Source organism: Lathyrus oleraceus, chromosome 5, assembly GCF_024323335.1.
Source record: "Lathyrus oleraceus cultivar Zhongwan6 chromosome 5, CAAS_Psat_ZW6_1.0, whole genome shotgun sequence".
Taxonomy (NCBI): Eukaryota; Viridiplantae; Streptophyta; class Magnoliopsida; order Fabales; family Fabaceae; genus Lathyrus; species Lathyrus oleraceus.
Window position 1 is genome coordinate 43,525,861 of NC_066583.1, and position 16,791 is coordinate 43,542,651.

The 16,791-nt window shown below is 33.8% G+C and overlaps 1 protein-coding gene across 1 annotated transcript; it reads right to left on the reverse strand.

Annotated features, from left to right (window-relative positions):
- Window positions 1–3,186: 3,186 nt before the first annotated feature.
- Window positions 3,187–3,832, reverse strand: LOC127084376 (protein RADIALIS-like 4). The gene is made up of 2 exons (XM_051024809.1): window positions 3,434–3,832; window positions 3,187–3,339 (listed from the first exon to the last, which is right to left on the reverse strand). The coding sequence occupies exons 1-2, from the start codon at window positions 3,682–3,684 to the stop codon at window positions 3,315–3,317; spliced, it is 276 nt and encodes a 91-aa protein (XP_050880766.1). The 5' UTR covers window positions 3,685–3,832; the 3' UTR covers window positions 3,187–3,314.
- Window positions 3,833–16,791: the final 12,959 nt, after the last annotated feature.

The window sequence follows — 16,791 nt, forward strand, 5'->3', positions numbered from 1 at the left end:
TATAGGGTTAACCCCTCACTAGCATGTTAAAGCTCTCCTCACATGGTGGATTTGTGGTTTTAGGTTGAGTTTTCTCCCTTTGATAACAAAAGACCTTAAGGCTTTTGACCAATCAATTCACCAACTTCTTTTGAGATTTTGTACCCTGAACTACGAGGTTTTGATCCTAATCTTTTTTAAGATGGTACGTAGGCAATGGGTTTATCCATTCAAACACAAAATTGTAAATAACTTGTATATTCTTTTCTCATCTCCCCAATCATGCTTGCACAAATATTTTTCACAAATACCAACCTACCTTACAACATTTGTAGGGCTCCCTTAGAGTACTAAGGATGTTTTGGGTGCTTAAAACCTTCCCATTGCATAACCAACCCCGTTACCCAGATCTCTGACATTTTTATTAGTTTTTGATTTGATAAAACTTCTCGGTTTTTATTCGCTTTGTAACCTTTCCTTTGGATAAATAGAAGTGCGGTGGCGACTCGAATTGTATGATTTACTTTTGATTTAGTCAATAAATCTAAAGGTAACGAATACCCCGCTACATTTACCATTTACCGTCCTACCTTCGATAGGCAGTCCCAATAACATGTAGACATCTTCTAACATCACGGTACATTCACCGGTTGGAAACCAGAATGTGTGTGTCTCGGGACTCCATCTTTCACATAATGCAAGAATAAATTTTGTATCAACCGACCAAGACATTATTTTGCTTACATGTCAAAAACCGGCGAGTTCGACATAAGATTCAACCATCGCATCCGTGTGAACAAATTCGTGGACAAGAGTTCGAAACCTAGAAACATCCTAACAAATAAATAACAAAATGAGTTACTTTATAAAAAATTGTGTTAGAAAAATAATACAAGAAGTAAACGCTTACATAAGTTGCTATGTTTGCAACCGTGCCTCTATGCGATTCACCCATAGTTAGCAGAGACATCGTGTCATAATGTTGCAGATGAAAGAATGGTTGTTGCAGATGAAATAGTGGTTGCTACAGATGGAAGAGTAGTTATTATAGGTGTAGAAGTGATTGATGCTGATGAAGAAGTGATTATTGCATGACTATTTATAACGAGAGACGTGCAAAAGTTTGCATGCATGAAAAAATGGGCATGCAAGCTAGCGCAAATTGGTTTGGCGTGCACATGCAAATGTTAAAAGCTAGCGCCATATGGAATGACGCCTCCTAGGTCGTGGCAGGTTGCATGGATGGTCTTATCCCTAGTCTGCATGGCTATTTGCAGGGTATGCTCTAACTCAGCCGTCATTTCAATATTACCGTGACGAAATTAGATTGTCTAAACAAACAACACAAACAACAAATATCGAATACAGATGAAAATACTTAACCACAATATTTAAAAACAACATTTCTACCTGATTACAACAATCAAGCTGATGTCATCTGGTCAAAACATCATTTCCCTAGCATCCTTATCAGTTTTTGCTCGCATCCAACAAAATATACTATCGAGTCTCTCAATACTTCTAATTTTTTCCCTTCTGGTATTTTTACATCTAACCAACGAACCAACTCCCTCTTTAGTTGATCGAAACGACAAATGTTCTAGAAGAGCATCACCATCAGAGGCTTGTTTCTCGAATAAATCACTTTTCCATAGCGGCGACGAACACCAAACATGTTTGCAATATGATGAAAAAAGATGTGGGAAAACGAATCACACAACACCTCTATTTATACAAAAAAAATGCACATTACACTGAGGCGTCAGACCAATTGGCGTCTCCTCTCATTCAATGTACATGGGCGCCAATTGGATTGGCAGCACCATGTGCTGTCGCCAATCCAATTGGCACCCCCTCTTAAAAGTTAAGGGCAGACGCCAATTGGTTTGGCGCTTATGCCTTACTATTATTATTTTTTTAAACTGGGATAGATTGAGAATTAATTTGAAAACTGAATTAATTTAAAAACTGAATTATTTTGATTTTTTTTTTTGAAAATATGAAATATTTGAGTAAAAAATTCACAATTGACTATCTCGAACTTATTTATCAGCTATCCGAACAAATTTTGATCTATAAATATTATAAATAAGAAGAAGTTGTACAATTGACTATCCCAAACCTTTTCTAGATACTAATTAACTAATAACAAACATAATTAACTAATTAATCTATTGAACCCGTTTGTTTTGATTTTAAAAAAATGATTTTTAGAATATTATATATTTTTGTGGTAAACTTTTTGATTTTGTTATAATTTATTTTGATATCAAAATTTTATAAAATTAATTAAATTTAAAACTATTTTAAATAGTTTTTCATAAAAAAGATTTTAAATTTTTTTATTTTAAAAATCATAATTTTAATTATGTTTTAATTTTCAATAATTTGTATTTATGTTTTAAAATGTCAAAATTAATCTTTTAAGAAAAAATAAATTAAAAATTCTAATATTTTTAAAAAAAGTTATATATTTTTTTATTAAAACATAAAAAAAATCTTTTTTTTATGCTAAAAGAATCTGGTCAATCTTCAATACATATTCAACTAAGTTGCTCTTATTAAGAATAAACTCATCTAATACCTTACAAACAAATCAAATATTAACTTTTATGATTAAAAAAATAATCCTGATAAGAAAATTGGTAAGGTTCTTTATCTTTTTTATTAAGTTTTATAAGATGTTAGCTGTGCCACCCCGACACATGTTGAGGTCTAAGACAAATATAAAAGAGTAATATTAATAAATATTTAAATAAAAATATTAAATTTAAATTTAATATTTTTTATTGAAATTTAGTAATTGTATTATAACTGAGTTTATTTTAAATTTTTTTTAACCTATAATAAAATTATTAATCATTTTAATTTTTGTTGAAATTTTATATTTCTAAAATCTTTAACTATTGTTTCTTAAATTTTTAAAATTTTCAAACTTCTAATTTAAATTTGAAGTAAATGTTACTCTAAAACTAAAATAAATGTGCCACAAAATAGAGAAAAATAAAATAAACACTATAAATTAAGAAAAAATGAAAAATATTTGAACAATAAAACTTAATCATTAATGGATTATTTGTATAAACTTTGTTAAAATGTTGTTCGTCTCCTTCCACTATAATGAAATTGTTGTTAATTGCAATTAAATTAATAAAATAAAAAATATATTTTTAAGAAAAAATGTAACTACTCACTAAAAACAAATTGTATAACTTTATCTTTGCATATATAGTAAATGCATTATTTTTTTACAATTGTATAGGGAAGTACAGGAAATACAGAGAAAAAAAATGGCAAATGTAATATTTTATTGAACTATTCCTTCATAATAACACTTACTGGAGACTTAGAGCCTTCATCCTGCATCATGCATGATAAATACAATCAGACTGTGGCCATAAATAACAACAAAAATCAAATAGTATTGAAATACTACTAAGAAGTAATTAAGAACCTTTTATCTTGTTGATCCATCATGTAACTGCAACCATTATTTGTGTATTTGGGCAGTGGAACATGTCCTTCCTCAATCAGCTTCACATCTTCAACAAGCTTCTCATAATGTCTTTTCACTTCTTCTACTGTCTTTCCTCCCACAGCTCTAGCCACCTTCTGCCAACGATCTGGAGTGTCCTTCTCCAACATTGCTAGTGCATTCTCAAATCTTTTGTTTTGTTTTGCTGTCCAATTTGAGCTTGAAGCCATTGAAGTGTACAAACCAACAACACTGCTAAGTATATCTAAGGTTTAAGGAGACTGTTATTGCTAGCTACCCTTTATATAGCTGTGGATGACCTGATTTACATATCTACCGACACTTCTGATTAAAGACATGTTACGAGATGCATGTATAATTAGTTTAGTGGAATTTTGGGGTAAATAGTTTATCAGAAAGAGATGGTTATATAAGATAAATGTGTAAGGTCTTCATGGAATCTAATGATAAGTTCCTTCTTCACCCCACCCTATAACAAGTTGAGATCGACATAAAAAAGGATCTTCTAATCTCAATATGAAAAGTATTCTATATTTGTATGGTGAAGCATGTTCCATCAATTAACCCAAAAAACCAAAGAATGTTTTTATTTTTATTTTTTATATGCAAATGTTAAATGTTACTTAATTGCTCACTACAAAATGAAATAGGAAAAAATAATATTTCAAAAAATTGATGTATACATTAATTTTTAAATATTATTATTACTTTTATTTCATTTTAAATATAATACTCTATATATAGCTTGGTCAAAAATGTTTTTTTAGAGAAAATACTAGGATAGTTATTGGACCCAAAAGGAAAACGATCAGGGATAGAAATATGGATGATGGATTCTTGAAAGAAGCAGGTCCTTCAAAGCATACAAAGCAAAGTGGTTTCCCGAGAAGCGTTGTAGGACACCCAGTTGGGCTTAAACCCAAAACCCATAATCCCTTTCATGTAATACATGTGGGCCATGAGATCCCTTGTACATGGACACTATCTATAAATGGCACCACGAATCTAAAGGGAAGTGGCAATGGTATAGTAATGAAAGGTCCAGACGATCTCCTTTGAGACAAATATCTCATATTAAAGTTCAAACCCAATAATAATCAAGCTAAGTATAAGGCCCTTATCGTTGGTATGAACCTTGCTATAGAATGGGCACTTCAAGTCTCATAGCTAGGAGATACTCACAATTGATCGCAAACCAAGTTATCGGAGAATAATAGGCGAAATAAGCCCAATTGATCAAATATCTCGCAAATATACAAGAGTTATCTAATTATTTTACATTATTTGAAGTGATATATCTTCCCAAGAATAAATCTCTTGACTGAATCTCCAGTAAAAGATCATTAGCACCAAGAAACCCGATCATAATAGGATGGTCATTCAAGAGACTTTGATTGCCCCCCAGTATTGAAGCGGGAGAAGTAAACTTCATTAGAGTCGCTCAACCCTCAAGTTGGATGACACCCGTAATATGGTATCAGACCACAGACGAGCTACCTTTTGAGGAGTTGGAAGTGAAGAAGATTCAAAAGCCATTAACATAATAAACCCTAGTGTCCGAGAAGCTTTATAAAATGGGAAGATAATCCCCCATTCTAAGATTCCTGGGGGAGAATTAGACTACCCTAGTCCTTGGAGAAGTATACCTAAGAACATGAGACAATCACATCGACAAATGATCCCTCACTCAAAAACTATTGAGAGCAAACTATTATTGGCCTACCCTAATGAAAATGGTGCAAATTTAATTAAGAAGTTTGAAAAATTCCATAGGCTTTCCAATTTAAATCATGCGACAATTGAGTCTCTTTATTTCTTCCATCATCCTGGCCATTCTATCAATAGGGCATGAACATCCTATGTTATTTTCCTTTGGTGCCAAAGCTGAAATCCCTAATTGTTAGAGTAGACTATTTCACAAAGTGGATAGAGAAATAGGTCGTCTACAAGATCACAATAGAGAAGGTTCAATATTTATATTGGGAACATATTGTAAGCAGGTTTGGCCTACCTAAAGTCATCATATCTTATAACAACAATCACTTTGGTAGCTTGATTGTCATATATTTTTTTTCCACAAATTGAGGATATATAAGAAGTTCATCTCAGTCGTCTACCTGCAGGATAACAAACAAGTAGAGTCAGCAAATAAAGTAATAATGCGGTATAAAGAAAAAGCTAGACAGTGCCACGTGCATATGGGTCAAACAACTGCACGAGGTCTTGTGGTCATATAACACTACTCCCATTCCACCATTAATGAGATGCCATTTACTATGGTATATGGCGCTAAAAACATGCTTCCGATCGAAATCGACATCCCACTTGGAGGCGCACAAAGTTTAATGAGGATGAAAACGAGACAAAACTTAGGTGTGTAGCTGACCTGATTGACAAGAATAGAGAGATAGCCCATATCAGGGAGTTCATTCCCCCAAACAGAGGGGCCCCAAACAGAGGGCCACCGAATGATATAATTTAAAGGTAGTCCCAATGGAGATGCAATAAGGCCACTTAGTACTCACGCAAGTGGTCACACCTACCAAGTTAGGAAAGTTGTTTCCTAACTGGGAAGATCTTTATCAAATATACCAGGATCTACCACATGGCGCCTATAAATTTGAAGAATTGGATGTAAGATTAATCTCTATAATATGTTACTCGATTAATCTTAGATATTATTACAACTAACAATTTATATGCTTTTTTTGCTAAATACGACGTAAGATTTGACCCTCTAGTGTATTTCCTTAAATGATTTTGGTAAAGTAATTAAAGTTATGGTCACTCTCTTTTCCTTATAGGGTGGAGTTTTTGATGAGGAACCATACCCTCTTGACAATTTCATATGTACAAGTGAGAGCTCTACGTTGGATTTCTATTGAAGGATCCTTGCCGCCCTGTGCGACAATATACGATGGACCTTCACTAAAGGATCCTTGCCAACCTATGAGGTAATATACTTCAAACCTTCACTGAAAGATCCTTTATGAACTATGAGGCAATATATATTGGACCTTAATTGAAGGATCCTTGTCATCATGTGAGTCAATATACATTGGAACTTCACTGAAATATCATTGTCGCCCTATGAGGAAATATACATTGGACCTTCACCGAAGGATCATTGCGACCCAAAGAGGAAATATGCGTTGTATGTTTCTTGAAAGATCCTTGTCATCCTATGAGAAAATATATGTTGACCTTCATTGAAGGTTTAACGCTAAGAAACTCTCCACTTAAGGTACTCGCCTCAAGCAAAAGCCTGTCACAACAAAGGAAGTATAAAACTTTGATAAAAACTATGACAAATCCAAGCATCATGAAATTAATTGTTGTAAATTCTTTAAAACTCGAAGAACATGATTTCCAAAACGGGGTATGCGTCCAAGAAATTCCCGAGGAAGTCGCCTTCTATAGTATTGTGTTGTGCTATTTATATGTGTAAGTATACACTGTCCAATAGTAGCTAGTGATGTAAAAGTAAGAGTATCGATCCCATAAAGATTATATTAACTTAATTTGATTCTCATTGTAAAACTTTGTGAATAGTCATAAGCATAGGATAATAATAATGGTTTGTTGTCACGAACTCAGATTGAGCATTAATGAATAAGAGTAAAAAATTTAAATCAATAGTGAGAGACATGTTAAGCAATGATCCATTTAACGAGTTTCATATTTTGTTTCTGAATGATGAGATTTGTCGTGAGAGGTGAGGCAGAAAGTGATCTAGTGGTCTATGTCTACAAAGTTAAAACATATGCATTAAGTTAGGGGGACAAATATCTAAGTCTCGCAATAACATTAAAGAACGTCTTATATAACTTATGATTTCCCATATGGTTGTAGTTCTTTATGTCTAAAGTGACTAGTCTAGTGAATATTTCTATCCTACTATTTTCAACCACATTTACCAAGAGTTCTACTTGTTAAACGACCTCTCAACATTAACAAGGTCTTACCTATTTCAAGGATGATAAGACAAAGAAACAAATATATAACAATATTTCACATGATAAAATGCATCATTAAAATCACAACATCTAACAAAAAATACTATTTTTCATTAAACTTCACATTGCTCAACATAAAGAGTTTAACTCACAATGAGAAAAAGAAACACATCAACACAAGTTCTTAAATTTAACATTCCTAAAAACTAATGAAAAGGAAGTGAAAACCTAAGTGTAATAATTCTACTTGTTGCTATCATTAATCAGCAAGAGGAAAGTTCTGTCACGCCTGGTAGCTCAACACTTCTTCAAGAAAGGAAAGATGAAAGGTTTTCTTCACTTCTGATTCAAACTTATTCTTGTCTAAATGAGATATATTTTTCTAAGTTATTTCTCAAGTTTCTCAACTTTTGAACATCCTTTCATTTCTCCAATGTGGTCCTTTATCCTAGTTTTTAGGGTTTCTTTGAGTAATTGGATAATGGCCCTTGTGATTATCCATTGATTTGGCTCATGAAAAATATCACATTCCTTCTTATTATCCTCTCGTACCAGTACTAGGTATAATACATAATGTTGCAAGGGATAAAGCATCATGTGACAGACCTACCGCCCAAAGGTACAAGCCGCACATTCATTTCATCTCTAGGAAGCTTCTGTAGGGTTTTATCTTGTAGTGTCCATCCTTACCCATCTACTTTTCCCGCTCAGACAGTGCTTCCATCTTCAAGCTCATGCCACGTTTTCCCTAATTTTGATATGATTCACTCCTTATAGCATCTTCTGGCTCTAAGGTCTGTTGGAAAGTGAGTTTACATGAAGGTTGCATTCTTGGCATGACATAACTTGTAACTAGAGTACTCCTAAAAAGGCAAAAAAAACATAAAACTCACAAAAGAGAGCATCTAGTGTGCTTCATGCTATCAAATCTAAAAACAACAAAACCTACTTAATTCATCCTTATTATGCTTCTTAAAACAAAATAAAATCACTTAATAAAGGATTAACTATCTCACAAATAATGAGTTATCATATTCTCTGAGGGACTCGCCCCTAATTTTGCCTGCGAGACTCTCCTTGAATATCTTTTGGGGAACCACAAAGTTTTTAAGAAAATAATATGTTTGAGTAAAATAGCTTCACCATTTTCAAGACCTCATTTTTTAGGGACTACAGACTTGAATAGTTTATCGAGCCTAAAAGGAAAATGATATGGGATGGAAATTGGAAAGGCGAGTGTCTGAAAGAAGCAGGTTGCCTAAAGCATACAAAGTAGGGCGACTGCCTGAAAAGCGTTGCAGGACGCCCAATTGAGCTTAAGCCCCAAACCCACGATTTGTCTCATATAATACATGTGGTTTATGAAGTGTCTTAGGAGAAGCTGTCGGGGAACGTGAGAGACGGGAAAACCGTTCATCCCACGACTAAGGAATGACATGGTTTCCTCCGATCCATGTTTCTTGGGAAGAGTGAAGGAAAACCGTCTCATGGTTTTCTCTCCCAGGTCCAAATAATCCTCTATAAATGACTCAATCCTGAAATAGAGAAGAGGGTCACGAATTTTGAACACACACATGTTAAGAAGGAGTCTCTTACAATTCATGCATGTGTAGACTTTTCATAACATCACTCACCCTAAGCACACCAAAATGAGTTGAAGGTGAGGTGGTCACCTTTATTACACTCTAACAAACACATGAATCATCGGTCATCCTTAGAAGTCACACAGCAGAGTCTCTTGTATCCTGCACGAGAGAGTTCTCACTCTCTATTATACTTTTAGCAAGTACGAATATTCAAATTATTATCATATCAATATTTTCTAATCTTTCATAATTTAAAAATTGATCATTTAACTCTTGTCACTTACCAATTGAAAATTTGCTTTTTTTTTTCTATGTAGACGAAGTGACATTACATTTACTACTAAAAAGTCACACAACTATGAAGTTTAATGTTTGAACTCTCATGTTTGACATCCAATCCATCACTATCAACTCTATCAACTTTTGTCATTGATCTAATATTTGTGGACTGAAAATTTACATTGTAACTCCTTGAATTCATAGTTAAGAAATACTCCTAGTGCTTTAATTAGAATTTTTCACGTTACCTAGAGTTGTATGGATCATACAGAAAACGCACAAAAGTGCTCTTATTATAATTTTTTAGCCGTTTCTTTTGTTTCCCTTCTGGTCATGTTGCAAAACAATATTTTTACCTTTTAAGATCACTTAAAGTTATTTAGATACGTGTGTCATTCAAGCTAAGAAATATAATAGGAAAACACAAAGAAGTAGTAGAGACTTAAGCATGTAAATACAAAAGAAAAACCACTTTAACTTCAATAAATAAGATTTTATATGCAAGTTAATCTTTTTGGTCGTATTTCGCTAATTAATTTGTGACTTTGTACTCAAAAGAAGTTAATAATAAAACTCGACCTCAGTCACCATTTCTACTTGATTCCATGGCAATGGATAAGGTGATGCTGATATATTCCGAATCCTTATCATCCACGCAAAGCTTAGCATTGCTTTCTATTTCGTAAGCTTTATGATCACTCCACTACCAACAAGTTGCTATAATTTGGGGCCATAATTTGCTCATCGGATTGGTCTCATAGTCGATGCTTAGATTCCATAATAGAACCTATTACTATCAAGAAAAGATTCCAGATCCTGTATGCTTTGAAAGCATTCCTACATCATCACTCTTATATATCTAACCTTTAATTTGTTCATAGGTGAAAGATTGACCACCCACCCATAAACTTAACAATTTTTTAAAAATGTATCTTCCACATTCTATAATTAACCATGTAAATACATGACATTAGAGTGGTATTAGAGCCTAGGATTTTATATATAGATGACTGTGTTGGGTTTGATAAGCCTAAAGCTAGTGTAAATTAAAGGTTCCACAAATCCAATAAATTTGACTTTTTCGAGCAGAAACAATAAAATTGAACACCAATATTTAACGTCAAAAACCCTTTAATAGTGAGGGAAAAACCACGCGACAAACTCCAAAAAAAATATTAAAATATATTAAAGAATATTACAACATTCTCTTCGCTTGCTCTTACACAAAAGATATATAATATAGTGTTTTTTTCGTGAGACTCCCTCTTATTTTGATACTCATATTATTTTTAGTATTAAGTGAAGGTTACGGAAATAAATGGGGAACTTAGAATAGAAATAATGAACACAAATATTTTTATTTTGGTTTTTTGTTAACGAAGCTACCTCCAGTACACCCGTTAAGGTGATTTCTCATTATCACAAGGATTTAATCCAATATAATCAAACTTGATTACAACCACAAAAACAAACTATCAATGTATTCCTGAGAAATTCAAACTATACCCTAATCTCTCAAGGAAATACAACTCAAAAGTTGAGAAACAAAGTGTGTTACAAAGATACTTCTATGAAAGCAGATTACTCAAATGTATTACAAAGATTTACATACAAAAATGTTTTCTATGAAAGTGTATCAACAAAACTTCTTTGTGTGTATTACAATGTTCACATAGTAGTTGTTGTTCACTTTTCCATTCTTCCAAAAGACTCCTTTATATAAGCAATAGAAAGATCCATTGGAGGGAAAAAATAGAATTCCTCAAGTAGTTGTGTCCATGCATAACGGTTTGTAAAAATGGGAGACAAAATGGTACAATAGTACAATCTTTTTTCCACAAAATTAGTATAGTGGAAAGAATATTGATCTTGTACTGTGTACTATTTTCTTCACGTAAATATTTTTGATCTTATCTTCTAATATTTAGAGACTTCAGAAAGAGAGTTGATGAAGCATGCATAGAAGTAACAAAGTATGTATGAGAGAGTCTTCAGAGTATTGATCCAGAGTCTGGTGACACAACTCATCAGAGTTGTTGAGCACAAGACTTCAGAGCTTGATAACGTCATAGGCTTCTCTTATCAAGGTCATATACCGAAGCTTTCTGGATGAGCGATAATCAGAAGCGTTAAGCAGAGTAATCCATAACTTGATTATCTTTGTAGAACACACATTATTTTACTTATTTGAATCAGAGTGCACTAGGTTCAACGTCTGATGATGTCACACGTGACTTTCTTAGAGTCAGAACTTGTTTCTAGTAGCTGCATACTTAACAAAACTATTATGGCACAAAATTGTCCTTTAAGAACCTGTGTCGTGTTATCATCAAATCTTAAAGCCAGATGCATAATCAAATATTATTCTTACACTAAGGAGTAATAGAGATGATACCCACCCTGATGTATCTTCAACTTATGTTTTTTCTAAGGCATTTCTCCATATGCCAAGGCCTCTATTTACATATGAAATAAGGCAATGTGAATACAGTGAAACTTTGTCTAAAGATTCTACAACATGATATGTGAAAATCTAATATTTCCAAAATATCACCACCATAAGTTATGCCTTTGCATGTAATCTACAACATAACCTAACTATTTGAAGAAAAAATGAATCCTTACATTAAATGCACATAAGACTGTGCCTTCATGCAAGCTTCTTTTGGATGGGCAATACCCATATGTGTTGGGACCAATAATCTCCCCTTCAACCTAAGGGAGATATTTATATCATTCACTTGTGATCCATGCTAATCAACTCGACACAAAGTTTAAGCTTTTCACGTGTTGTAACTTATGTTAACATATCTGTGAGATTTTTATCAATGTGAATCTTTTCCATCATAAATTGTTATTCTTCTGCTGCTTGACGCAACCAATGATATCTGACATCAATATGCTTTTTACGAGAATGATACATCACATTCTTACTTAAATCAAAAGCGCTTTGACTATCACAATGGATAACATACCTTTCTTGCTTTATTCCCAATTTGTGAAGAAACCTTTTTAGCCAAAACACTTCCTTCTCTACTTCAACCATGGCAATGTATTCTTCCTCGATAGTTGACAGCGCAACACATTTTTGCAATTCAGATTGCCAAGATATAACTCCTCCAATAAAAGTAAACAAAACTCCTGAAGTAGACTTTCTACCTTTCAAGTTACAAGCCATATTGGTATCTGTGTAGCCTTCAATCGGTTATGATCCTCCAAAAGATATCCACTTATTAGAGATTCCTTTCAGATACCTAAATATCCATTTCATAGCTTTCCAATGTTCTTTACCATGATTGAAAAAAATCGTCCAACAACTTTGACGAAACAAGTAATATATGGCCTAGTGGAAACCATTGCATACATCAAACTCCCAACTGTTGAGGAGTAAGGTATAACATTCATAATTTAATTTTTATCATGTCTAGTAGGAAAACTTATTTTACTGAGTTTAAAATGATTGGCCAATGGTGTGCTAACTGGATTAGCATCCTTCATGTTGAATCTTTCTAGAATTCGTTCTACATACTGTTGTTGTGATAACCATATCTTATTATCTTTTTCGGTCTCGCGAAATTCACATAGCCAAGAATTTCTTTGTAGGACCTATATTTTTCATATCAAAGAATTTTGACAACTCCCTATTAAAGTCACCATTCATCCTTGTGTCTTGTCCAACTATCAACATATCACCTACATATATAACAGAAGAATTATGAACTTGTCACCTAGAAATGTTTTGACATATACATAATTATCAGCATTTGTCTTGGCATATTCATGAATCGTCATGAATGAGTCAAATTTTTTATACCATTGTCTTGGAGCTTGCTTCAATCCGTACAGGCTCTTATTCAATCTGCAAACCATGTTCTCCTTTCGAGTCTTTTGAAATCGTTCTGGTTGAACCACGTAGATCTCTTCATTTAAATCTCCATGAAGAAATGCAGTTTTTACATCCATCTGTTTAAGATCTAAATATTAGCTAGGTACCAATCCGATTATGACTCGAATATAACTCATTTTAACAACAGGAGAGAAGATTTCATCAAAATATATTCCTCGTTTTTTTACCAAATCCTTTTACGCCTTAGAGAGATTTGTACTTCACTAACTTGTCACAGTATTTCTTGAGCTTGAACACTCATTTATTTTTAAAGGCTCTTCAGCCTTCAACAAGTTTCAAAAGTTCATAAGAATCATTTTTCTGCAAGGAATCCATATCTTATTGCATTGCTTTTATCCATTGGATTTTGTCCTTATGAGTTTGAACCTCTTCAAAAATCTATGGTTCCCCGTCGTCGGTAATGAGAATATACTTAAAAATAAGGTATTTGGTAGATGGGTGATGCTCTTTATTCGAGCTCCTAAGTTTATATGTATGGGATATCTCTTCATCTTCAACATATTGATCATCACCATATTCTATTACTAGCTCACCATCAACCCTAGGATCATCATCAAGATCTCCCCCTATGTGGAAATTATTATAAGAGGATTGTTTAGTGTAAGATCAACTTACCACTGTATTTAGGTGTTTTCTAAAATAGTAAAATATCACATATTTTCTTGCTCATGAAACACTACGACTCTACTTCTGATAATTCTTCTCTTTTTTGGATCACATAACCTGTAGCCAAATTCCTCATCTCCATAGCTCACAAAAATACCAGGAATGATTTTATCATCAATATTTTGTCTAGGCTCCTTACTTACATGACCAAAAGCTTTGCATCCAAAAACCTTTAAATGAGAGTAACTAATATCATCTCTAGACCATGCTCTCTCAGGAATGTCAAAGCCCAAAGTAACAGATGGATATCTATTGATCAAGTAGCACGTGGTTTGAACAACTTTATCCCAAAATGGCTTAGGTAGTTTAGCCATTTTTAGCATATATCTAACTTTCTCCATAATGGTTTTGTTAATTCGTTTAATAACACCATTATGATGTGGGGTTCCAGGTATCGTCTTCTCATGTCTGATGTTCGAACAATAATTTTTAAATTCATGGGAGGTATATTCACCCCCATTATCTGAACGAATACAGTTCAAAGGTTTACCAATAACTCTCTCCACCATCGTATGAAACCTTTTGAAGTAATGAAAAACCCGATCCTTACTTTTTAAGAAATCCACCCACATCTTTCGTGAATCATCATCAATAAACGTCACAAAATATCTACTCCCACCAAGAGTATCCCTTTCCATAGACCCACACATGTCAGAATACACCATATCCAATATATCATCTTTCAGTTTCTAAGTTCTACTAAAAGATACTCTATGATGCTTGCCAAACAAACAATAATTACAAGGATTCAATTTAGTACCATTGTCAATTAGAATGAGGGACTTCACAAAATTTTTAATCCTTTTTCACTTAAATGAGCCAGTATTTTATGCCACACATGTCCTTTCTTCACCAAAACATCTTGTGCATTCCATGTTGTTTTGCATATGTAGCCAATAAGAAAGAACAACAATCTCCCCCTTTGGCAATTTTTTTCAAAAATAAATCTTGTAAAACTTACAAGATTTGTGTGGTTAAGTCTTCAAAAAATATCACAAACTAAGCATCATAAGCACACCACAAACAGAACAATCAGACCACACAACATCAGCAAAAATAACACATAACTATAGTGGTTGCTACACACTCAAAGCAGAATTACAATGCTCCCATAGTCAGACACACAATCAATCATACATGCACACAACAGTCAGTCATGTCACCCATAACACACACATAGAGATTAACTTCACAAATGCATACAAAAATACATGCTCACATAGTATAAGTCCAAGAGCTAGGCAAGATGCTCCAACATGTGAGGACATAAGCTCATCACATAAGAGCATAAGCAAAAAGTAACCAGAGCGCACACCTATCATACATGATGTATGCATATAACATATTTCTCCCATTTTTTTCCATAATTTGGTAAAGTCATGAAAAGAAGAAAAACTAGAGAAATAATACCAAACATATTTCTAGTCCCAAATGTTCCAACATATGGTCCAACATGTTTTTCCATCTTGGTTTCATTCTTCTCCAGATCAGCCTTCTTTAACTTTGGAGCCCTAGCCTTGTTCCCAACATTTTGACCTCCTTAGATTTAGCTTTTCCAGATGATTGAATCATTTTTGAAAAGAATGGAAAAACTTGAGAGAAGGGAGAGTGAACAATTTTATGAGACCAATAGAGAAATAGAAGAAGATTATTCTTGCTTGTAATGATGGACTAGTTATAAAGAAAATTTGAATTGGGAATAATCATCCTTAGTTCACGTGCAACATTGGTCTTAAGAGAGAAAAAAAAACTTTATATTCTTGCACGCCTCCCATGTATTGATTACTACAAATTCTCACATATGCAAATACCAAGAGAACTCCTTAGTTTTCAAAGTGAGTTGCATCAAAAGCCTTAGTGAACATTGTACATCCCAGAAAATTAGTTGAACAACCGATGTATGAGATCGACGAAGCCTACTTGAGCATATGATCTCTTTGAGGTCGAGTTGGAAAGATAACCGAGTATGCTAGGGTTAATAGGTCGGATAGTTGGGCATCCACTGATCAGAATCCGACCATGGCATCAAACCTCTTACTCGAAAGTTAGTTAGGATATTCGGGTGAGCAAGGTAAATCTGACTTCTCATAAGCTAAGAATATTCCAATTATAATAAGTTGTATCCGATGATAAGGCCATAATGTTGTTTGAAAGGTCACAAGAGACAGTTACAATATGATGCATTATGGATGAGAGTTATAATTATTGAAGAGGCGGTTGTTTAAAAGGTAACTATAAGGGGCGGTGGGCGTTATTGATATGGGTATTTATAAAGGATATGGAGAGTTAGAAAAGGGGAGATGGAGGCCTATAAATAGAAGGATGTTTGGAGGGTAAAGGACAAGAAAAAAAGAGACAAAAACACAAATAACAAAAACCTCAACCATTCATTTTAGGCTCTCCTTGACTTAGAACAAGGAAGTAAATCTTTTAGTGTTTTTTACCAAGAACATTTTGCGCCTACCGTAGGGCCTCGGTAAAACTTTCCCAGGCCACCCAAAACCATCATCAAAGCATTAATACTTTAGGCGAATGATGTCAGGATCGTCTCCCAGTCGAAGTGACCCACCTCTGCCGCTAGATATAAGTTAATTGCTCGCGGTGGTAGAAGCAATTCGCCAGTAGTATGAAGCCTTGCAAGATAGTGTCAAAGTCTTGCAAACATAAAGTATTTAGAAGGGGATATAGAGGAGGAGCCTCTAGACTCTCAGTCTTTATTTGAATCTATATGGGATGATCAGGTCCCGAAGAACTTCAAACCACCATCGTTAGTGTCTTTCAATGGTAAGATTGATCCACAAGAGCATATTATTGCCATTAATAATCATATTGCCATAGTAGAGGCTTCCGATTCACTCAAATGTAAGATCATGGTCGAGACCTTTAAGGAGGGTGCTTTAAGGTGGTAGAGTCTACCCCGGT